The sequence below is a fragment of the Salmo trutta genome, chromosome 21, assembly GCF_901001165.1.
Source record: "Salmo trutta chromosome 21, fSalTru1.1, whole genome shotgun sequence".
Lineage (NCBI taxonomy): Eukaryota > Metazoa > Chordata > Actinopteri > Salmoniformes > Salmonidae > Salmo > Salmo trutta.
Genome location: NC_042977.1, coordinates 24,512,256 through 24,536,134, shown reverse-complemented (window position 1 = coordinate 24,536,134; position 23,879 = coordinate 24,512,256). Strand labels below are relative to the sequence as shown.

The window sequence follows — 23,879 nt, the reverse complement described above, 5'->3', positions numbered from 1 at the left end:
TGAAGCTCCAGACAAACAGTTTTTGTGCTGACTTTGCTTCCAGAGGCAGTTTGGAACTCGGTAGTGAGTGTTGCAACCAAGGACAAACGATTTTTACACGCTTCAGCACTCAGCAGTCCCGTTCTGTGAGCTTTTGTGGCCTACCACTTTGCGGCTGAGCCGCTGTTGCTCCTAGACTTTCTACTTCACAATAACAGCACCTACAATTGACCGGGGCAGCTCTAGCAGGGCAGAAATTTGACAAATGAACTTGTTGAAAAGATGGCATCCTATGACGGTGCCACATTGAAAGTCACTGAGCTCTTCAGTGAGGCCATTCTACTGCCAGTGTATGTTATGGCGATTGCTTGGCTGTGTGCTCGATTTTATACACTGGTCAGCAACGTGTGTGGCTGAAATATCCGAATCCACTAATTTGAAGGGGTGTCCACATACTTTTGTATATACAGTGTATATACTGATAGTTATACATAACCCAATTTATGTTTTAGACGTTGTATACTTAATTTCCCTTGCTGCTAAAATAGTTTTTCCTGGTTTTCTATCTATTCAAGCAGAGTTTTTACATAGCATGGACAGGCTGGTATCATTTTGCTTGCAATTGTGCTTTAGAAACCCAAGTCTGACTCTTTCCAACCTTTCTAAGGAAGGCCTTATCTTTTGAATAGCTCTAACATCTTTTATAGCTTTTGGGCTCACTTTCCCTGAATTGGCAGCCATGACATTTTGGCAGACCGTTTTACGAGACATCTAGATGTCTTATGCTTTGAGAGAAGATATGTTGGGGAAGGGAGTGGGGTGAGGGATTTGCACATTTGTCTGCTCGGCACCTCATTTAGATGTGGTAGGACAACGAGCAGCATCCCGTCTGACTGCTGCTCTCCTGCTCGTCTCTTGGGAACGGCCAAATGGAGAACACAACTCAAAGCCCCACCTCGCGTAAAGCCCGACCGATAAATAAGATGACCGATATTATCGGACAATATTAGCCTTTCACAGAAATATTTGTATTGGTCTTTATTCCACAGATAATGTCATTAAAGTCATTAAAACTCGTTTTTCAACCACTCCACAAATTTCTTGTTAACAAACTATAGTTTTGGTAAGTCGGTTAGGACATCTACTTTGTGCATGACACAAGTCATTTTTCCAACAAGTGTTTACAGACAGATTATTTAACTTATAATTAATTCACTGTATCACAATTCCAGTGGGTCAGAAGTTTACATAGACTAAGTTGACTGTGCCTTTAAACAGCTTGAAAATTCTAGAAAATGATGTCATGGCTTTAGAAGCTTCTGATAGGCTAATTGACATAATTTGAGTCAATTGGAGGCGTACCTGTGGATGTATTTCAAGGCCTACCTTCAAACTCAGTGCCTCTTTGCTTGACATCATGGCAAAATCAAAAGAAATCAGCCAAGACCTAAGAAAAAAAGTGTTGACCTCCAGAAGTCTGGTTCATCCTTGGGAGCAGTTTCCAAACGCCTGAAGGTACCATGTTCATCTGCAAATACACTGCTCAAAAAAATAACGGGAACACTTAAACAACTCAATGTAACTCCAAGTCAATCACACTTCTGTGAAATCAAACTGTCCAATTAGGAAGCAACACTGATTGACAATACATTTCACATGCTGTTGTGCAAATGGAATAGACAACAGGTGGAAATTATAGGCAATTAGCAAGACACCCCCAATAAAGGAGTGGTTCTGCAGGTGGGGACCACAGACCACTTCTCAGTTCCTATGCTTCCTGGCTGATGTTTTGGTGACTTTTGAATGCTGGCGGTGCTTTCACTCTAGTGGTAGCATGAGACGGAGTCTACAACCCACACAAGTGGCTCAGGTAGTGCAGATCATCCAGGATGGCACATCAATGCGAGCTGTGGCAAGAAGGTTTGCTGTGTCTGTCAGCATAGTGTCCAGAGCATGGAGGCGCTACCAGGAGACAGGCCAGTACATCAGGAGACGTGGAGGAGGCCGTAGGAGGGCAACAACCCAGCAGCAGGACCGCTACCTCCGCCTTTGTGCAAGGAGGAGCAGGAGAAGCACTGCCAGAGCCCTGCAAAATGACCTCCAGCAGGCCACAAATGTGCATGTGTCTGCTCAAACGGTCAGAAACAGACTCCATGAGGGTGGTATGAGGGCCCGATGTCCACAGGTGGGGGTTGTGGTTACAGCCCAACACCGTGCAGGACGTTTGGCATTTGCCAGAGAACACCAAGATTGGCAAATTCGCCACTGGTGCCCTGTGCTCTTCACAGATGAAAGCAGGTTCACACTGAGCACGTGACAGACGTGACAGAGTCTGGAGACGCCGTGGAGAATGTTCTGCTGCCTGCAACATCCTCCAGCATGACCGGTTTGGCGGTGGGTCAGTCATGGTGTGGGGTGGCATTTCTTTGGGGGACCGCACAGCCCTCCATGTGCTTGCCAGAGGTAGCCTGACTGCCATTAGGTACCGAGATGAGATCCTCAGACCCCTTGTGAGACCATATGCTGGTGCGGTTGGCCCTGGGTTCCTCCTAATGCAAGACAATGCTAGACCTAATGTGGCTGGAGTGTGTCAGCAGTTCCTGCAAGAGGAAGGCATTGATGCTATGGACTGGCCCGCCCGTTCCCCAGACCTGAATCCAATTGAACACATCTGGGACATCATGTCTCGCTCCATCCACCAACGCCACGTTGCACCACAGACTGTCCAGGAGTTGGCGGATGCTTTAGTCCAGGTCTGGGAGGAGATCCCTCAGGAGACCATCTGCCACCTCATCAGGAGCATGCCCAGGCGTTGTAGGGAGGTCATACAGGCACGTGGAGGCCACACACACTACTGAGCCTCATTTTGACTTGTTTTAAGGACATTACATCAAAGTTGGATCAGCCTGTAGTGTGGTTTTCCACTTTAATTTTGAGTGTGACTCCAAATCCAGACCTCCATGGGTTGATAAATTGGATTTCCATTGATTATTTTTGTGTGATTTTGTTGTCAGCACATTCAACTATGTAAAGAAAAAAGTATTTAATAAGATTATTTCTTTCATTCAGATCTAGGATGTGTTGTTTAAGTGTTCCCTTTATTTTTTTGAGCAGTATATAAACACCATGGGACCATGCAGCCGTCATAACGCTCAGGAAGGAGGCGTGTTCTGTCTCCTAGAGATGACTTTGGTGTGAAAAGTGCAAATCAATCCCAAAACAACAGCAAAGGAACATGTGAAGATTCTGGAGGAAACAGGTACAAAAGTATCTATATCCACAGTAAAACAAGTCCTATATCGACATAACCTGAAAGGCCTCTCAGCAAGGAAGAAGCCACTGCTCCAAAACCGCCATAATAAAGCCAGACTACGGTTTTCAACTGCACATTGGGACAAAGATCATACTTTTTGGAGAAATGTCCTTTATTTTATTTGTATTTCACCTTTATTTAAAACCAGGTAGGCAAGTTGAGAACAAGTTCTCATTTACAACTGCGACCTGGCCAAGATAAAGCAAAGCAATGTGACACAGACAACAACACAGAGTTACACATGGAGTAAACAAACAAGCCAATAACACAATAAACAAGTTAATGATACAGTAGAAAAAATAAAGTCTATATACAGTGTGTGCAAAAGGCATGAGGAGGTAGGCAATAAGTAGGCCATAGTAGCAAATAATTACAATTTAGCAGATTAACACTGGAGTGATAAATGAGCATATGAAGATGTCCATGTAGAGATACTGGTGTGCAAAAAGATCAGAAAAGTAAATAAAATAAAAACAGTAAGGGGATGAGGTAGGTAGATAGGGAGGGCAATGTACAGATGGGCTATGTACAGCTGCAGCGATCGGTTAGCTGCTCAGATAGCTGATGTTTAAAGTTGGTGAGGGAAATAAAAGTCTCCAACTTCAGCAATTTTTGCAATTCGTTCCAGTCACTGGCAGCAGAGAACTGGAATGAATGGCGAGGTGTTGGCTTTGCGGATGATCAGTGAGATATACCTGCTGGAACGTGTGCTACGGGTGAGTGTTGTTATCGTGACCAGTGAACTGAGATAAGGTGGAGCTTTACCAAGCATAGTCTTATAAATGACCTGGAGCCTGTGGGTCTGGCGACGAATATGTAGCGAGGGCCAGTCGACTAGAGCATACAGGTCGCAGTGGTGGGTGGTATAAGGTGATTTGGTAACAAAACGGATGGCACTGTGATAGACTGCATCCAGTTTGCTGAGTAGAGTATTGGAAGCTATTTTGTAGATAACATCGCCGAAGTCGAGGATCGGTAGGATAGTCAGTTTTACTAGGGTAAGTTTGGCGGCGTGAGTGAAGGAGGCTTTGTTTGCGAAATAGAAAGCAGATTCTAGATTTGATTTTGGATTGGAGATGTTTAATTTGAGTCTGGAAGGAGAGTTTACAGTCTAGCCAGACACCTAGGTATTTGTAGTGGTCCACATATGCGGAGCTGTTGGCCGGGTTTGGAGTAGCCAGGAGGAAGGCATGGCCAGCCGTAGAGAAATGCTTATTGAAATTTTCGATTATCATGGATTTATCGGTGGTGACCGTGTTACCTAGCCTCAGTCTGATGAAACAAAAATAGAACTGTTTGGCTATAATGACCATTGTTATGTTAGGAGGAAAAAGGGGGATGCTTGCAAGCCAAAGAACACCATCCCAACCATGAAGCACGGGGGTGGCAGCATCATGTTGTGGGGGTGCTTTGCTGTGGGAGGGACTGGTGCACTTAACAAAATAGATGGCATCATGATGAAAGAAAATTATGTGGATATATTGAAGCAACATCTCAAGACATCAGTCAGGATGTTAAAGCTTGGTCGCAAATGAGTCTTCCAAATGGACAATGACCCCAAGACAAATGCTGCCGTTGACAAGTAGCGGTGACATTACGAACGGCATGTTAATGCTTATTTGTGAATTTGTGAACAGTGCAGTTTCAGATTTACTTTGAGACAAAGTTTAATTCATTTAGCCAGCCACCCCTTGTGGTGGTCTAGCACAAACACTATTGCGTACTTCTAATACAGTGCCACATCCTCAACTTGTACCTAAGAAGGTAAACTAAACAAGTTTTATATTTACTGTTGTATTTATAGGGGATGTAGTTGCTTTTTGGTGGATTTCCTGTAAACCACAAATCAAATTTTATTAAATAATGTACAATTTTATATTTTGTTAAATCATAATTTAGAGTATCTGGTAATTAGTGTAAAAATGTGTTCTGTCATTCAAAAATATTTTTTTTATAAATTCTTTCCACCTCTAAATAACTTTATATCAGCAGATCTAACGGTAATCGGTGACTTTTGCCTCCCTAAAATCGGTATCGGACCCAAAAATACCACATCGCTCGGGCTCTAGTCATACAATGGTGACGAGCATGTCAAACAATTTTGAAAAGTGCTTTCTATCATCGCTTCTAAAATATTTTTTTTACAAAAATCCCCATGTCGTTGCCTACTCCGTCACCTACGCTAGTTTTAATGTGAGTGGTTCAGAAACGCATCTGAGGGCTACCAGTCCCAGACGTCCCAATATTTTCAAACATGTTTGATTTTATAGCCACAAAATCTGCAATGTTCTTGTAGTGTGAGATGTGCAACGACAAGTTTTGAGAACAGTGATCAGCAATAGCCAATGAGACCTCGCTAGAGAAGAAGCCAGTAAGATGATGATCTTGTTTCCCATCACACAGAATGTGTAGACTCTCGAGCAGGAGAGATGACTACTGCTAGTATGTGTTTGTACTTGCCTTTAACCAAAGCCAAAGTGTCAAATCGTTACAGCTCTAAAGTTCACAAACAATGTTATTCAATTGAAAAATGTTGGCTAGATATTTGTGACTTGTTTCAGGAAATTAGGCGTATGTCGCACGTCACTACTTCACAGGAGCGGCATTTGAACGTAAACATTTATTAGAACTACAAAAGTTTTGCTACTTTCAACAACATTGATGCGCTAAATTTAGCAGGCGCTATCGAAAGATCAGGAAAAAGTGATGGTCTACTTTCTGCACACGCCACGTTCAGTGTGAACCAGAGTGACTTGACACAATGCTAGCCAAATGATATATCTACAAACAAAACGTTAAATGTATGATCTGTGTAGTAATATTATTTGAATCAGAAAAACTATTTGCATTGCTCGTATTAGCCTAATGTAACCTAGCTAACATTGAACCTAGTTTGTTTAGCTTTAGCTACCTGCAGATTCATACTACAGCTATGGCAATGTTTGTATTGGTAGTAGTATGAGTTGGGATTATGCCGGTTCATATGTCTAAACAAAAGGTTCCACTTCGGCCGGACAATAGTGACCCATCCACGTAGCTAGATGTGGCTGGTGGGTGGTTATAGCTCTTCCTTCACATGACCCATCAATTTAGACAAGTGTGTCGGGTAAGCGTCATCTAATAATGAGAAAACAACATGTTTTAAATATTTGTTCCTCAACTGCAGTGTATGATATCCCATTTTCTAGCTCTGAGTCTCTACTTTTGTCCAAAGTAAAAAACACAATTTCAAATGTTGCTACATAACACCGAATCTAGGCGGTCAGTTACATTTCAACTCCGTATGGCAAGCTTGAATGTCTGACGGGAAACTTTTATGAGGCTGCTTTGAGCCACAGCTCGTTGTAGGTGAGACAGCGTGGAATCGACATTCCTCACGACCAAGTGAAGAATCTTGTAGTGTGTGACCCCCTGTCTGTACCACATCCTTAAGTCTGCGCACCACTACGTTGGCAAGGCAAAATAAATAAATACAGGAAAGCCTGTTTAATGTGAGCGGTTCAGTGACGTTAGGATTTTGAAAGTTGGCTGCAGTCCTTTGTTGCCTACTTTGTAACATTCTCACCTTGGAAAACTGGCAAGACTGTGACTGTAGTATTGAGGTGTGTATGAGTGGATGGTCTCAACGACTTTATGTTGTAAGCAGTTGCCCTGCCATGTGAAGTTTGCGTAAAGACAATAAGCCTCGAGTTGAGTTTGTCTGTCCCATACATCTTCAGTCTGCCCAAAAGCTTTTCCTTTCCTCCTTATGTAAGGAGGACCATATTCAGCTATCAATCACTCACTTATATTAGCTTAAGTGTTCACATCTTTGTAACTGTGCAATCGAGCTGCCTTCTGGGCATGGGAACCGATGTTGGGGAGCAAAAGGGAAGTTAAACATGATTTCTGTTTATGTTTGAGCCTCTGACTGTACAGTGCACCAAGCGGCAGAGCCAGGGAAAATGCAGCCACTGTGGCGAAGGTACAGTGGGGGGAGAAAGGTCACCAAATGCCAAACACGTCCACTGCTGCGCTTCCTTTTAAAGATCCCCCAACCAAAGAACCCTTTGAGTTTTGGCCTTTAGATTTCATTTGAAGAAACCACTCAGGCTGAAAATGACGTTTTTTCCAAGTTTTCTTCCTCTCCCTTCTGTTTAATGGCAGCCCCCTCCAAAGAAAGGATAAACAAAGTTAAAAAGAGACCCACTTTCGTCCGCTGGCGAGTTTGTAAAATTATGGACAGCTATTGAGCATTGTGTTCCCTCAACGGGCCTCTTAAATCTTCTCATCTCTTTTATTATTATTATTTTCAACAGTCCATTTCAGGTCTTTCAAAGGCTTTTCACCCCATATTTAGGTAATTTGTTGCGCTTGAACTCAACCTGCTCTGCCCCTTGTCTAGTGAATGGGAGATATAGGCATGGGATAAAGGGGGTCTGCTGTTCTCAGGGCTCCCACACAGGAACACCCGCCTTCACATTAGTTATCACTTTGATTCCTTCAATGTCCAAGGCTCACCAAAAGCATCTCAAATTCCCCCACCATTTCAAATAATGTTTAGCTTTGAAAACGTGCACTACCGGTCAAAAGCTTTAGAAAACCTCATTTTTAATAAAAAATACAACGATTTTCTACATTGTAGAATAATAGTGTAGACATCATAACTATGAAATAACACATATGGAATCATGTAGTAACCAAAAAAGTGTTAAAAAAATCTAAATATATTTGAAATTATTCAAAGTAGCAATGACAGCTTTGCACACTCTTGGCATTTTCTCAACCAGCTTCACCTGGAATGCTTTTCCAACGGTATTGAAGGAGTTCCCACATATGCTGAGCACTTGTTGGTTGCTTTTCCTTCACTCTGCGGTCCAACTCATCCCAAACCATCTCAATTTAGTTGAGGTCGGGTGATTGTGGAGGCCAGGTCATCTGATGCAGCACTCCATCACTCTCATTCTTGGTCAAATAGCCCTTACACAGCCTGGAAGTATGTTGTGTCATTGTCCTGTTGGAAAACAAATGATAGTCTGCCTAAGCGCGAACCAGATGGGATGGTGTATCGCTGCAGAATGCTGTGGTAGCCATGCTGGTTAAGTGTGCCTTGAATTCTAAATAAATCACAGACAGTGATCACACTTCCTCCTCCATCCTTCACGGTGGGAACCACAAATGGGTCTCTCTGCGTCTCATAAAGACACTGCTGTTGGAACCAAAAATCTCACATTTGTCTTCAACAGACCAAAGGACAGATTTCCACCAGTCTAATGTGCATTTTTCGTGTTTCTTGGCCCAAGCAAGTCTCTTCTTCTTATTAGTGCCCTTTAGTAGTGGTTTCTTTGCAGCAAATCGACCATGAAGGCCTGATTCACGCAGTCTCCTCTGAACAGTTGATGTTGAGATGTGTCTGTTACTTGAACTCTGTGAAGCATTTATTTGGGCTGCAATTTCTGATGCTGGTAACTCTAATGAACTTATCCTCTGCAGCAGAGATAATTCTGGGTTTTCCTTTCCTGTGGCGGTCCTCAGGAGAGCCAGTTTCATCATAGCGTTTGATGGTTTTTGCGACTGCACTTGAAGAAACTTTCAAAGTTCTTGACATTTTCCGCATTGACTGACCTTCATGTCTTAAAGTAATGATGGACTATCGTTTCTCTTTGTTTATTTGAGCTGTTCTTGCCATAATATGGACTTGGTATTTTACCAAATAGGGTTATCTTCTGTATACCACCCCTTCCTTGTCACAACACAACTTATTGTCTCAAACGCATTAAGAAGGAAAGATATTCCACAAATTACCTTTTAACAAGCCACACCTGTTAATTGACATACATTCCAGGAATCTCAAATATAAAATATATTTTGATTTGTTTAACACACTACATGATTCCATATGTTATTTCATAGTTTTGATGTATTAACTATTATTCTACAATGTAGACAATCGTAAAAATAAAGAAAATCCTGGAATGAGTATATATATTGTATATATTTTTTGTTGTTGATTATTCACATGTTCACTAAGCTATGTTACATTGTATCTGGTTACTGGAACTCTGACATAATTCCAAATAGGACCTAGAATCCTACAACCACCCTGGACCAGTTGTGTTGACCTAGCTAGAGACAAGGCCTTCAACCTTGCCATTGCACAAAAGTTTTCCTCTGTTGAAGTTTTTCCCCTCTTATATATTAGTTTATTTAATTTTAAGATTATGAAAGTATCAAGGAAGAATGAAATACCAGATACATTAGCACAATGAGCTGATAACAACACATTCAAATTATGATGATTTTGATTCTATTTGAATGATTTAAGTAAATTCATTGTTACTCCAGAAGTATTTGCTGTGTATGTAGGCTACAAGTCAAATATGAGATTTTCAAACTTTTGGTAACTTATTCCCCCTCCAAAAAATTGGGGAATTTAGTTTTTTCCCCTGCATACCTCTGTCACTTCTCATAGTATTTCAGCTCAACTACGATTGCTGCTGCTCTTCTAATTTGCTCATTGTTGAATCCACGTGAGGCGAACTCAAGTCACATATAATGTCCAGCAATGATCCCATATGTTTGTCAAATTGTGTATGTTGTGTGCTTTTTCCAGACCAATTTGTTCCCAAGCTACTCAACTGAGTCCCATTCTCCCTGGAGGGGATCTGAGCTACACGCTATTTATAAAGAATTAACAGCTGGGGCCCTTCCAGCTAAATAACGGAGGGGAGAAATTATCATGGAAACTTCAGGTTAACCCAAGCGTTAGAGATTGCTCTCCTGTGTCCCTGAATGCTGCCAGGCTAAGCAAACGTCACACTTCAAACTGGAAGAAATGCTCAGGAAGTTGTTTTTCGACCAATGAATTTGTCCTTTTGTTGCCCAGACAAAGGCTGTCAGTCGCGCCAAAAAAGGGCAGTTTTTTTTTAACTCTCTTTGGTTTCTGTCCTCCATGTTATGTAGTCCATCCAGCCTGAGAGATTCTCCAGAGCTACTTGCTGTCACTTTTCTGTTTCCCGGTCTGAACTGTGGAGTAAATTGAGGGTTATCCAAGTTCTCCATGTGCCAAGCCTTCGCACACCCCATCACTTACTTGGGAACCTAATCAGAGGTGAAGAGATATTAAGTTAATTGCAATAAGGGACAGAGATCTTTATGCAGGCGGATTTAACAGGACCAAACATTAGCATTTCCACGAGTGAGCTGGACATTTCTTGAGCACTGCACTGGATGCTACATCTATCACTAAAGAAGACTAGATGGAGAAAAAAACGACATGTCATACCAATTAACAGAGGTCTCTACAATAAAGTTGAATGACTGCTAAACGCATCCCGTGACCCGGTCTACATCTGATATTAAAATGTGTTCTGTGATCGTATTGTGGACGTTACAGTGAGATGTTCTGGAGGCCCACACTCAGTACTCATTTTGAGCCTGATAGTTAGGCAATTGTTACTTTTGGCAGATCGGTATCAACTAAAAGAAATCAAATGAGGAGAAGGAACATAAGATTGATTCCTACTTTTTGCGCAAGGGTAGCTAAAAATCCAACCACTCATAGGAAACATGAACCATGGAGTATCCAAGTAAATCTGATTCTGCTTATGCAACAATACAGTGCCTTCAGAAAGTATTCAGACCCCTTAATTTTTTCCACATTTTGTTACATTACAGCCTTATTCTAAAATTGATGAAATTATTTTTTTCCTTCATCATTCTAAACACAATACCCAATACCCCCATAATGACATTATTGTAAATGTATTAAAAATAAACAGAAATCCCTTATTTACCTAAGTATTCAGACCCTTTGCTATGAGACTCGAAATTGAGCTCAGGTGCATCCTGTTTTCATTGATCATCCTTGAGATGCTTCTACAACATGATTGAAGTTCACCTGTGTTACATTCAATTGATTGGACATGATTTGGAAAGGCACACATCTGTCTATATAAGGTCCCACAGTTCACAGAGCATGTCAGAGCAAAAACCAAGCCATGAGGTCGAAGGAATTGTCCATAGAGCTCTGATACAGGATTGTGTCGAGGCACAGGTCTGGACAAGAGTACCAAAACATTTTATGCAGCTTTGAAGGTCCCCAAGAACACAGTGACCTCCATCATTCTTAAATGGATGAAGTTTGGAACCACCAAGACCAGAGCTGGCCGCCCGGCCAAACTGAGCAATCGGGGGAGAAGGGCCTTGGCCAGGGAAGTAACCAAGAACCCGATGGTCACTCTGAATGAGTTCCAGAGTTCCTCTGTGGAGATGGGAGAACCTTCCAGAAGGACAACCATCTCTGCAGCACTCCACCAATCAGGCCTTTATGGTAAAGTGGGCAGACGGAAGCCACTCCTCAGTAAAAGGCACATGACAGCCCACTTGGAGTTTGCCAAAAGACACCTAAACGACTCAGACCTTTAGAAACAAGATTCTCTGGTCTGATGAAACCAAGATTGAACTCTTTGGCCTGAATGCCAAGAGTCACGTCTGGAGGAAACCTGGCACCATCTCTACGATGAAGCATGGTGGTGGCAGCATCATGCTGTGGGGATGTCAGGATTGAGAGAAAGATGAATGGAGCAAAGTACAGAGAGATCCTTGATGGAAACCTGCTCCAGAGCACTCCGGACCTCAGACTGGGGTGAAGGTTCACCTTCCGACAGGACAATGACACTAAGCACACAGCCAAGACAACACAGGAGTGGCTTTGGGATAAGTCTCTGAATGTCCTTGAGTGGCCCTGCCAGAGCCCTGACTTGAACCCGATTGAACATCTCTGGAGAGACCTGAAAATAGCTGTGCAGCGACGCTCCCCATCCAACCTGACAGAGCTTGAGAGGATCTGCAGAGAAGAATGGGAGAAACTCCCCAAATACAGGTGAGCCAAGCTTTTAGCATCATACCCAAGAAGAGTCAAGGCTGTAATCACTGCCAAAAGTGCTTCAACAAAGTACTGAGTAAAGGATCTGAATTCTTGTGTGATATTTCAGTTTTTTATATTTAATACATTTGCAAAAATGTCTAAACCTGTTTTTGCTTTTTAATTATGGGGTACTGTGTACAGATTGATGAGGAAAAATAACAATTTAATCAGTTTTTGAATAAGGCTGTAACATAACCAAATGTGGAAAAAGGTAAGGGGTCTGAATACATTTTGAATGCTCTGTACATTGGAAATTCTCTGAGTAGCTTGTCCCACTACGTTAGCACTGATATTTTGACGCTGCCAATTAAAAAAATAACATAGCTATTACATTTGTCTTGCCTGCAATATGAGGGCATGACTGTTTCACGGACTCTGTTTCCTCCTCTCAAGACCGCCCAAAGAAATTAGACGACCCAAAACAGAATAAGATCAATGACAAATGGCTTTTTTATGTGTCTTCCTATTATTTCAGCAAAAAGCTTTGTGTGTCAAGCGTTGGGATAAGTCATGCTTGTTGGAGCTTGCCTTTGCAATATTTGTAAATATGTGTGTGCGTGTGTGCGTGCGTGTGTGTGTTGGTATCTCTAGTCTGAATACCAACTGAGTGAGAATAGGATTTGGAAACGGCACATCAATAGGGCAGTAAGTTGCGAAAGTGACATGTTTGGTCAGCAGTAGTAATTTAGCCCACACTGGAGACCCTTGTTTGGCTTGTCAATAGAGGCAGCGTGCTCTGAATAGGAAAGCGTCCCAAAGGCAGCTCATTTCAAACATGGGAGCATTCTGTGCCACTTTAAGGCTTGTTTTAGTTTTATTTCTATTAGATTGAAATGTTGTGTAATAGGGAGATTTTCTATCTTATTGCTGATAAAACGGTAGCCTTATCCTTTCAAGAAGTATAAGAATATCCTTTGCAAAAAAATGCTTGCAGATTTGATGTTCTAGAGAACTCAACTCAAATGCTTGAAATGGGTGAGATCTACTCTCTGATAGGAGCGTAGTAGGAAATAAAAACTGCAAGTTTAGATTTGAAATGGAACTCCCAATGCTACGCCCCCTTCCCTCTCTCGTGTTCTCTCTCTCTCTCCTTTCTCACTCTCTGGCAGGACTGTGGCCTACCCCTGCTCCATAGCAACTGGGCTTTTCTCAGGCTGCCGGGCCACCTCATTGATGGGCTGTGCACAGCCAGACGACCCTTTCTAAATTCTTGCATGCCTTAGTCGGAAGTTGTCCTGTCCCAATGGCCTCCCTCACCCTGCCCCTCGCCACTACCATATTCAGTGTCATTAGTGTGAGGAGTGTGGTGGTGAGTTCTGAGGAAGGTCCTCGTCTCCCTGTCTCATTTGGGGGTTAGCCTATATATTCTTAGCAGCAGGGTTGTGTGCGATTGGCAAGGTATGACCTGGGTATGATTGACGCCCAGTAGGGAGGTGCCAGGAAAAGGTTAACCGGTTGACCCCCATCATCTGTCCTAGGAGATCTGTCTGTCTCTGTGGAGTCTGGAGATTGAACTATCACGCTCTTGCTCTCTTCCCAAGGGACTATGCCATTGGATTTGACTTTTTAATGACAAATCCTTATGTGGGAATGTTAGTTTCAATGATTTGAATTTACACTCCAGCAGTAGTTGTAAAGGGGGAAACATTTTTAACATTTAACAGATCCGGGCAATTACAGAACATGGCATCTGTGATGTTTAATTGGAGCTAAATAGCAGACATAATAGGGCAATTAGGAAAACAAGTTCCCCAACATGTCAACTGGCTTTTATAGTAATCTTGTCTCTTTTCATGGTCGTAGTCACCCTCTCCACAACACTCTCCTTTCAACTATTGATAAGCGGCAGGCAAAATAGCGCAGTGCAAAATCCTCATTAAATCTGACCTATTCTGTGGTGTACAGGCTCTCTGGTGGCTGACTAATAGGAGTTGGCTGCGGACCCTGTGGAGTTTCTAATGACCTACAGTGTCAGAATCCCCCACCGCCAGGCTTGTGGCTGCCTGGGCCTCATATGAAACCCCAGAGGAGCTCTGCATGGGTGTAATTTATTCCGCTATCCCACACACTTGCTCGTCTGCAGACGTTTACTACGAAAGAGCATGCAGAAAGTGTGCTGTCGCCTAGCTAAGCAATTTCATTCCTCCTCATGGAATAAGAAATTATTAGCCCACTTTTCATGTATATTTCTGGAATTGTAGAAAAGCTGAAGAACATACGCACATCCAGGTACTCTTTTGCAGATGCTGGAGTTGTAGGGGATAAAAACGCTGCACACTGCTGTTCATGCTCCCAGGTGATGTTATTGATACAACGTTTCGACCTTTAGGTTTACATCAGCCATCATATTTCTGGAAATTAGCAAGCATGAAAATGTATCTGATTTAGCCTTCATCTCTGGTCAGTAATTTTTTCTACACGTTGTTTTATAGCATTTAATTTGTGTATATAAAAAACATTAAATGATTTCCACTACCTTGATTTCTAGCGTAACTTGCCCCTTTATGTTGTTCAATTCAAAAGCAACTTCTCTGCTAATCAAATTTCAAATGTCCTAAATTCTATTTAGCAAATAGTAGCCTAATTGTTGGAATATTTGTTTTGCTCTTTAAAATAGCAATAGTGCACAACTACTTTTCTTTTTTCTTTTTTTTTAACTGATGTCTGTACGTACTCATTTCCTCCAATGATGGTATGGTAATTTGCCTTTATGGGACTGCATAATAATGTAAAGTCATGTTCCAACGCTGATTGATAAATCAATACTTTCCGTCTGCATTCTACAGCTCATCACATTAACTCATGGAGTCTATCCACTGAAGTGGTTGCCTCCATTGTCCGCCACTATCAAACGTCCATTAGGCTCCATGCCAGGTGTCAGTCAACTTTTGACCCCACTAACTGGATACTCTGAGGACTTGGCCATAAGCTGAGTTTTAAAAGCCCTCCTTTGTGACATATTTTGGAATTTTGTTTATCTCTATCTCTTCCCATAAATTGCGATGCAATTATGGTTCTCTCAATGCTGTCACAAATTGGTTGACCATATATTGTCAAGAGTGCAAATAATAAGTTTGGACCTCTGAAGAAAAAAAAGAGTAAAGAGCATAATTTGAAAAGGGGGGGATACCCTGCAGGCAGTGAGAAGGGTATATCCTTGTGCCTTTTGCACTACATACAGGGAGGAATTGGCAATGTCAAGGGACAGGGATTTGAGAGTCAAGTGTTCATGAATGGGAGTGTTGGTGGTCTGGGTGCAGCTGCTTTGAAAAAAAGTGGAAAAAATTTAGAGACAGCAAGGGTAGTGAGTCCAGTGGAAGCGCACGGCTCCTCACTTTTTCTTTAGTCTCTTGAGGAAGGCTTGGCAGGAGCCCTGACTCCAGGCAGCTAAACCAGCAGCTCCCCTCGCTCTGTATTCAGCCAAGGTGCTGGAATGACAACGACCCATTCATTGTGGAGGTAGAGGCAAAGGCTGTGGATCTCGCCTGTCTTTTTGGGAATGGGAGGGGGGGGATTTTCCTGAACTCGTGAAGTACAACAGAAGGGGGACACTGAGAGGGAGGGCAAGCAAAAGCGAGGGGAGGAAGGGAGGGTGAGTGAGAGTGGGGAGGGAGAGAGAGGGCTACTATGCTGCATGATTGAGAGAGGCAGAGAGGAAACAGAACTCCATCAGATGAAATGAGGTGAAAATAATTCAGGCATTAATCAACCCCGGGCAAAAGGAGGCTGTTCTTTTTTTCCCTCTTTCTGCGGAACCGAAAGGAAAGGTGTGAATGAAGAACTCAGGAGTGGAAACGAGAGAACCACTAGGCACTATCAAATAATGTCAGAGTCCAACAGCAATGCAGCCTGTACAGCCGACCAGGTCAGTTTTTTTTTCTCTCATTCTTTTCATCTTGTGTCCTATTTGATACACAGATGTGATACATTTGATTTCAAGCAAAATGTTGTCATTTTGTCAGCTCATGGAGAACACTTCCGACAGTTACTAACAGGAAAGAAAATAAATTAAATCAAAGTCATTTTGGATTTTTCAAATTAGAGGGAGAGAGTGAATCCAAACTATCAAAGCAGCAATTGTGTGGAGCTGCCCGGACGACGGTTCAAGGTCCTGAAAGAATTGAATTAATCAAGACGACCTATTGTCTGAACCGCCTTATTTTTCTGCGATCATTCAGGGTGTCTGTGACGACTCAATAGCCCCCATACCACGTGAGAAGGGGGATACAGCTCTTTAAAAACCAGACCACGTGTCGCGGGACTTAAATGTTTTTATAACTAATTGCAGTGGGAAGTTCTGGTGGTGCTGGCAGAGGGGTGTGTGATAGTTTCTAAGGAAGTGGGCAGGGTAACTGTGAAAGAGGGGGGAAAAGTGTCCTAAAAAGTGGGGTTGGCTCATATGTTCTTTCTCTCTTCCTTTGCCCCTTTTTAGTGGCCAAGGGACTTGTCAGTTAAACAATTCCACCAAAAGATTTGTTTAAAATAAAATATATAGATATCCGTTATGGCACTTTGTTCCTTGCCGATTTATATGGAGCGCCAAGTCGTGTCACGTCCTTTGGTTGGCCGCTGTCAAGACTGAGCAAGCCTCCTATAGTTCAGTAGCAAATACAAAGAAACGGGCCTTTGAGATCACTGCATATACTTTTAAAGAAACATTTCTATGAAGAGAAAAAATGGCATTGCTCGCGGTAGGTAAAGCTTGAATTTAGCAATATTTTTGTTGAGATATACTGTATATTTTGTTTGTACAGTGTATGCCCTTGTTTTGAAGTGTGTGTAAAGTTAATGTAGAGTCTATTTGTTACGGACATGGATCTAAATGAATGTACTGTGCCCTTAGTAGTCTCGGGGCACTTTAGGTGTTGACTAGTAGTCATCTAGATTTCTCATCTGTAGAACAGTGCTTCTTTTACAATGCTGTTTCACCACAAAAATGTTTTTGAAAGCCAATATTTACTGCTATAACTCTCCAAAGGCTCTGGGCTGTTCGGTATAACGCTTGTCTATTTGGTCTAACTTGGCCGTTCTCCATGTATGGTTTTATTTTTCTTCCTGCGTGACCTAGCTAATACTGAACATGACATAGGTTGTTCTAGTGTGTGTCCAAACACTCTGTTTAGACCTTTGAGTTTCCTATGCCATTTGCAGACTTATCTTCGTTCACTTTGTCAGCGCCTCGCCTCCCATCGCCCCCTTTATTAGGATGTACACAGATTTGAGTGAAAGTCTTCTCATCTATGTGTGTTTATTTACACTTCAGATGAAGTGATGGCCCATGGTGCTTGTGACCAAAGGATGCAGTAAATGTTTGTAGAGTTATTTCCTTAAATTATACAATGTCCCTCTGATTCAGTCCTGGTGTGGGGCATGCTTTGGAATCTAGGCCTATTTGATATTGTGTGCTTCAGAAAGTTCAGGTTTCAGGTAGCATTAACATCAGTGTATACCTGGTGCTGTATGCCATGTATAATTGTCACTATGCTATAGACATATCCCCAAAAGTTGATATAGACCACATACTATTTGATTGGTGAATTGTATAGTAAGCTGTTTGAGGTTAAGGTTTTGTTGAGTGAAGTTATATTGAGAAGGTTAATTGAATAAGGTACAGAAGATGTTGGATGTGAACTTGTCGCTTTGTATAGGACAACTACCTACCTACCATACAGCCACACAACCCTGACTGACTATCATGTGTCATAAGTTTCTCTCTCCGCACCAAAGCGGAGCTATAGCTACTAGATACTTTTATGGTATAGGCTACTGCTAAAACCGCTTCATCTTTTTCAATTTGTTGTTCTCTAAATACATTTTCTGTTTGAAGTCAAGCCCCATTTCCTTGTTCATAAAGGAGCCTGTCTAGCCTACATGAGTTCTCTGCGGTAGTCCGACCCCACTGTAGGAATACAGTTGTCTAAGGTCATCTGCAATTGTAAAGCATGCTTGAGTAATAATTGAATTAATAAGAGCTTCAGAAGATGTGATAATTGCATGGTAGGGTAGTGTAGTCACCTCTGACTTAGTCTGACATCCTTTAACAATGAGGAAGAATAGAAGATAGTTTGGCTTCATTTGGTGGTGATATTGTTTGAAATCTGCTTGAAATTGTTTCTGGTGTCTGGAGCCATGATAGATTGTAGTTTGGGAATTGGCTAGCTTGCAAGATTTCTTTATTGATTTTGATGTAAAGATTTGACCACAAATTGTTGTTTAATCCTTATATATTTCTGTTTTATTTACTAAATTGTAGTGGGGTGATTTTGTGCCTCAAAATGAAGTAAGTGCCTAGATTTAGCCTAGATATCGCTGACACGGAAGTCCTTTTATTTTGTCCAAACAGTTTTCAATCGGACAAGAAAATATTGCAGTTGAAAACTTGGCTTGGAATGATTGACCCAAATGATTTCACTATACATTAACAGATTTTATAGATCATGACAGACTGTCAGAACGTTAATGAGGGCTGTTTAATGAGAGTTAAAAAGTAACAATTATTTCCCAATGGAGGTTTTGGAGCAGATTACTACTGTTCTTAAGTCTGGGTATGAGAGTTATATTATTGTACTGCATATTTCACTTCAATACCCTGTGGAGAAGTTTGGTTGCAATGTTAGACTAATTCTGCAATACTGTAATAAGATTAACTCCTGTGAAAATATCCCTCATGTTCTTTCACCAACGGTTTACAAAAGAGGAGGATTAATTGCTTCTTATTATAGTGGATAAATGGACTCTGAAATGATGGGATTGATTTAAAATACCAACAGTATGCTACTATTTAGGCCTAGTTTCTGTAAACATGTAATTGTGTTTTTATTAAGCAATGAGTGTTAAATGAGTTAAATCAGTAATTTTCAGTTCCCAATGTATAGTTGAAGTACCATAGTTAGGTACCACTGTTTAGGTACCACTGATGCTCCCCGATATTCACTCCATCCGACTCCAATGCATTAATTTCCCCTTTTTTTCTGGCCTATTTTGAGCGCTCCCATCTGGGATCAGGTGGTGGTAAGAGGGCCAGTAAAGGGAGCGGAAGTCAGTGGTGGGAGTGTTTACGTGCAGGGGGAGAGAGAGCGGGCACAGGCAGCAGAAGAGCGAGTGCACAGACGTATGTGTGCTCAGGGCCTCTTGCTCTCCCTGTGCTGTGGGCTCTGTCTCTATCCATGCTGTGCTCATGGACCCACAGCTGGCGGAGGGGAGAGGCAGCTAGCCTCACACTGCAATACAACACAGCCTAGTTGGCTGGCTATGCTCACACTGCTGTATAGAAACAATCAAATAATTTACTGCTAGTGAGATCAGTATGAAGAACTAGCGGACATATAGGCTTCGTACCAAAAAGGCACCTTATTCCCTTTATAGGGCGCTAGGCCTATAAAGGGAATAGGGTGCCATTTGGGATGCAATACATCGTGTTCCATCTGGTTTAGCAGACATACTGTAGATAATAAACGCATATATGACTGCCCAATGTGAACTTTCTTTGATGTAAGAAATACAATATAAGATGTAATTGGTTTAGGCCATTTTCAAACATAACTTCCTTTACTGAAATGGCCTATGTGGTGTGGATTTGGCAGCTGTACAACAATAGCAGCGATTGATTTGTCTGGTAGTTGGTGTTAAATCACACAGCTGAGCCCAGACATGTAGGCCTAGTTCTTGAGATGGTTATAACATTCCTGAATTATTCTCACTGATCTCTCACGTTTCGCCAATGATGTTAACCACCCATAAATCATCATAATGTGTGCCAAACCCCAGTCCATACCATACCACATATCTATATCTATATATATTACACTACCGTTCAAAAGTTTGGGGTCACTTTGAAATGTCCTTGTTTTTGAAAGAAAAGCACGTTTTTTTTGTCCATTAAAATAACATCAACTTGATCAGAAATACAGTGTAGACATTGTTAATGTTGTAAATGACTATTGTAGCTGGAAACGGCTGATTCTTTTTATGGAATATCTACATAGGCGTACGGAGGCCCATTATCAGCAAACATCACTCCTGTGTTCCAATGGCACATTGTGTTAGCTAATCTAAGTTTATCATTTTAATGGCTAATTGATCATTAGAATACCTTTTTGCAAATATGTTAGCACATCTGAAAACTATTGTTCTGATTAAAGAAGCAATACAACTGGCCTTCTTTATATATATATATATATATATATATATATATATATATATATATATATATATATACACATATACACACATATATATATACACTGCTCAAAAAAATAAAGGGAACACTTAAACAACACAATGTAACTCCAAGTCAATCACACTTCTGTGAAATCAAACTGTCCACTTAGGAAGCAACACTGATTGACAATAAATTTCACATGCTGTTGTGCAAATGGAATAGACAACAGGTGGAAATTATAGGCAATAAGCAAGACACCCCCAATAAAGGAGTGGTTTGGCAGGTGGTGACCACAGACCCCTTCTCAGTTCTTATGCTTCCTGGCTGATGTTTTGGTAACTTTTGAATGCTGGCGGTGCTTTCACTCTAGTGGTAGCATGAGACGGAGTCTACAACCCACACAAGTGGCTCAGGTAGTGCAGCTCATCAAGGATGGCACATCAATGCGAGCTGTGGCAAGAAGGTTTGCTGTGTCTGTCAGCGTAGTGTCCAGAGCATGGAGGCGCTACCAGGAGACAGGCCAGTACATCAGGAGACGTGGAGGAGGCCGTAGGAGGGCAACAACCCAGCAGCAGGACTGCTACCTCCGCCTTTGTGCAAGGAGGAGCAGTCGGAGCACTGCCAGAGCCCTGCAAAATGACCTCCAACAGGCCACAAATGTGCATGTGTCTGCTCAAACGGTCAGAAACAGACTCCATGAGGGTGGTATGAGGGCCCGACGTCCACAGGTGGGGGTTGTGCTTACAGCCCAACACCGTGCAGGCCGTTTGGCATTTGCCAGAAAACACCACGATTGGCAAATTCGCCACTGGCGCCCTGTGCTCTTCACAGATGAAGCAGGTTCACACTGAGCACATGTGATAGACGTGACAGAGTCTGGAGACGCCGTGGAGAACGTCCTGCTGCCTGCAACATCCTCCAGCATGACCGGTTTGGCGGTGGGTCAGTCATGGTGTGGGGTGGCATTTCTTTGTGGGGCCGCACAGCCCTCCATGTGCTCGCTAGAGGTAGCCTGACTGCCATTAGGTACCGAGATGAGATCCTCAGACCCCTTGTGAGACCATATGCTGGTGCGGTTGGCCCTGGGTTCCTCCTAATGCAAGACAATGCTAGACCTCATGTGGCTGGAGTGTGTCAGCAGTTCCTGCAAGAGGAAGGCATTGATGCTATGGACTGGCCCGACCGTTCCCCAGACCTGAATCCAATTGAGCACATCTGGGACATCATGTCTCGCTCCATCCACCAACGCCACGTTGCACCACAGACTGTCCAGGAGTTGGCGGATGCTTTAGTCCAGGTCTGGGAGGAGATCCCTCAGGAGACCATCTGCCACCTCATCAGGAGCATGCCCAGGCGTTGTAGGGAGGTCATACAGGCACGTGGAGGCCACACACACTACTGAGCCTCATTTTGACTTGTTTTAAGGACATTACATCAAAGTTGGATCAGCCTGTAGTGTGGTTTTCCACTTTAATTTTGAGTGTGACTCCAAATCCAGACCTCCATGCGTTGATAAATTGGCTTTCCATTGATTCTTTTTGTGTGATTTTGTTGTCAGCACATTCAACTATGTAATGAAAAAAGTATTTAATAAGATTATTTCATTCATTCAGATCTAGGATGTGTTGTTTAAGTGTTCCCTTTATTTTTTTGAGCAGTATATTATACACACACGGAAAGTATTCAGACCGCTTGACTTTTTCCACATTTTGTTACGTTCAGCCTTATTCTAAAATGTATTAAATAGCTTTTTTTCCCCCTCATCAATCTACACTCAATACCGCATAATGACAAAGCAATAACAGGTTTCTGAAATGTTTAGCAAATTTATTAAAAAATCAAGTATTCAGAGTCAGACCCATTACTCAGTACTTTGTTGAAGGACCTTTGGCAGCCTTGAGTCTTCTTGGGTATGACGCTACAAGCTTGGCACACCTGTATTTGGGGAGTTTCTCCCATTCCTCTCTGTAGATCTTCTCAAATTCTGTCAAGTTGGATGGGGAGCGTCGGTGCACAGCTATTTTCAGGTCACTACAGAGATGTTCAATTGGATTAAAGTCCGGGCTCTGACTGGGCCACTCAAGGACATTCAGAGACTTTTCCGAAAGCCACTGCGTTGTCTTGGCTGTGTGCTTAGGGTCATGGTCCTGTTGGAAGGTGAATCTTCACCCCAGTCTGAGGTCCAGAGCGCTCTGGATCAGGTTTTCATCAACTATCTCTCTGTTCTTTCCTCCATTCATCTTTCCATTCATCTCCATTCCTGGTTTGAGAATGTCAATTGCAAGCACCCTCAAAACTTGAGACATCTGTGGCATTGTGTTGTGTGACAAAATTGCATATTTTAGATTGGTGCACGATAATGCTGTTTAACCATCTTCTTGATATGGCACACCTGTCAGGTGGTTGGATTATCTTGGCAAAGGAGAAATGTTCACTAAAAGGGCTGTAAACAAATTTGTGCACAAAATTTGAGAGAAATACCCATTCCTCCTGACAGAGCTGGTGTAACTGAGTCAGGAGCGTTGGCCTCCTTGCTCACACACGCTTTTTCAGTTCTGCGAACAAATTTTCTATCGGATTGAGGTCAGCGCTTTGTGATGGCCACTCTAATACCTTGACTTTGTTGTTCTTAAGCCATTTTGCCACAACATTGGAAGTATGCTTGGGGTCATTGTCCATTTGGAAGACCCATTTGCGACCAAGCTTTAGCTTCCTGACTGATGTCTTGAGATGTTGCTTCAATATATCCACCTAAATTTCCTTCCTCACGATGCCATCTATTTTGGGAAGTCCACCAGCCCCTCCTGCAGCAAAGCACCCCCACAACATGATGCTGCCACCCCCGTGCTTCACGGTTGGGATGGTGTTCTTCGGCTTTGCAAGCCTCCCCCTTTTTCCTCCAAATTTAACGATGGTCATTATGGCCAAACAGTTCTATTTTTGTTTCATCCAACCAGAGGACATTTCTCCAAAAAGTACGATATTTGTCCCCATGTGCAGTTGCAAACCATAGTCTGGCTTTTTTATGACGCTTTTGGAGCAGTGGCTTCTTCCTTGCTGAGCGGCCTTTCTGGTTATGTCGATATAGGACTCATTTTACTGTGGATATAGATACTTTTGTACCTGTTTCCACTAGCATCTTCACAAGGTCCTTTGCTGTTGTTCTGGGATTGATTTGCACTTTTCGCACCAAAGTATGTTTATCTCTAAGAGACAGAACGCGTCTCTTTCCTGAGCGGTATGATGGCTGCGTGGTCCCATGGTGTTTATACTTGCGTACTATTGTTTGTACAGATGAACGTGGTACCTTCAGGCATTTGGAAATTGCTCCCAAGGATGATCCAGACTTGTGGAGGTCTACAATTGTTTTTCTGAGGTCTTGGCTGATTTCTTTTGATTTTCCCATGATGTCAAGCAAAGAGGCACTGAGTTTGAAGCAAGGCCTTGAAGTACATCCACAGGTACACCTCCAATTGACTCAAATTATGTCAATTAGCCTATCAGAAGCTTTTAAAGGA

At 42.3% G+C, this 23,879-nt stretch overlaps 1 protein-coding gene across 7 annotated transcripts in view; it reads left to right on the top strand.

Annotated features, from left to right (window-relative positions):
- Window positions 1-23,879, top strand: part of slc6a9 (solute carrier family 6 member 9) — a 90,283-nt gene that overhangs the window by 27,275 nt on the left and 39,129 nt on the right. Inside the window, exon 1 of one of the 7 annotated variants that reach the window (XM_029704846.1) lies at window positions 15,813-16,065. The exons of 5 other annotated variants lie outside the window; for them this stretch is intronic. In XM_029704846.1, the coding sequence (XP_029560706.1) occupies window positions 16,024-16,065 (42 nt within the window). In that variant the 5' untranslated portion in view covers window positions 15,813-16,023. Of the gene's footprint in view, window positions 1-15,812; window positions 16,066-16,591; window positions 16,892-23,879 lie in introns of those variants that run through there. One more of the 7 variants, XM_029704852.1, reaches the window with a different exon arrangement.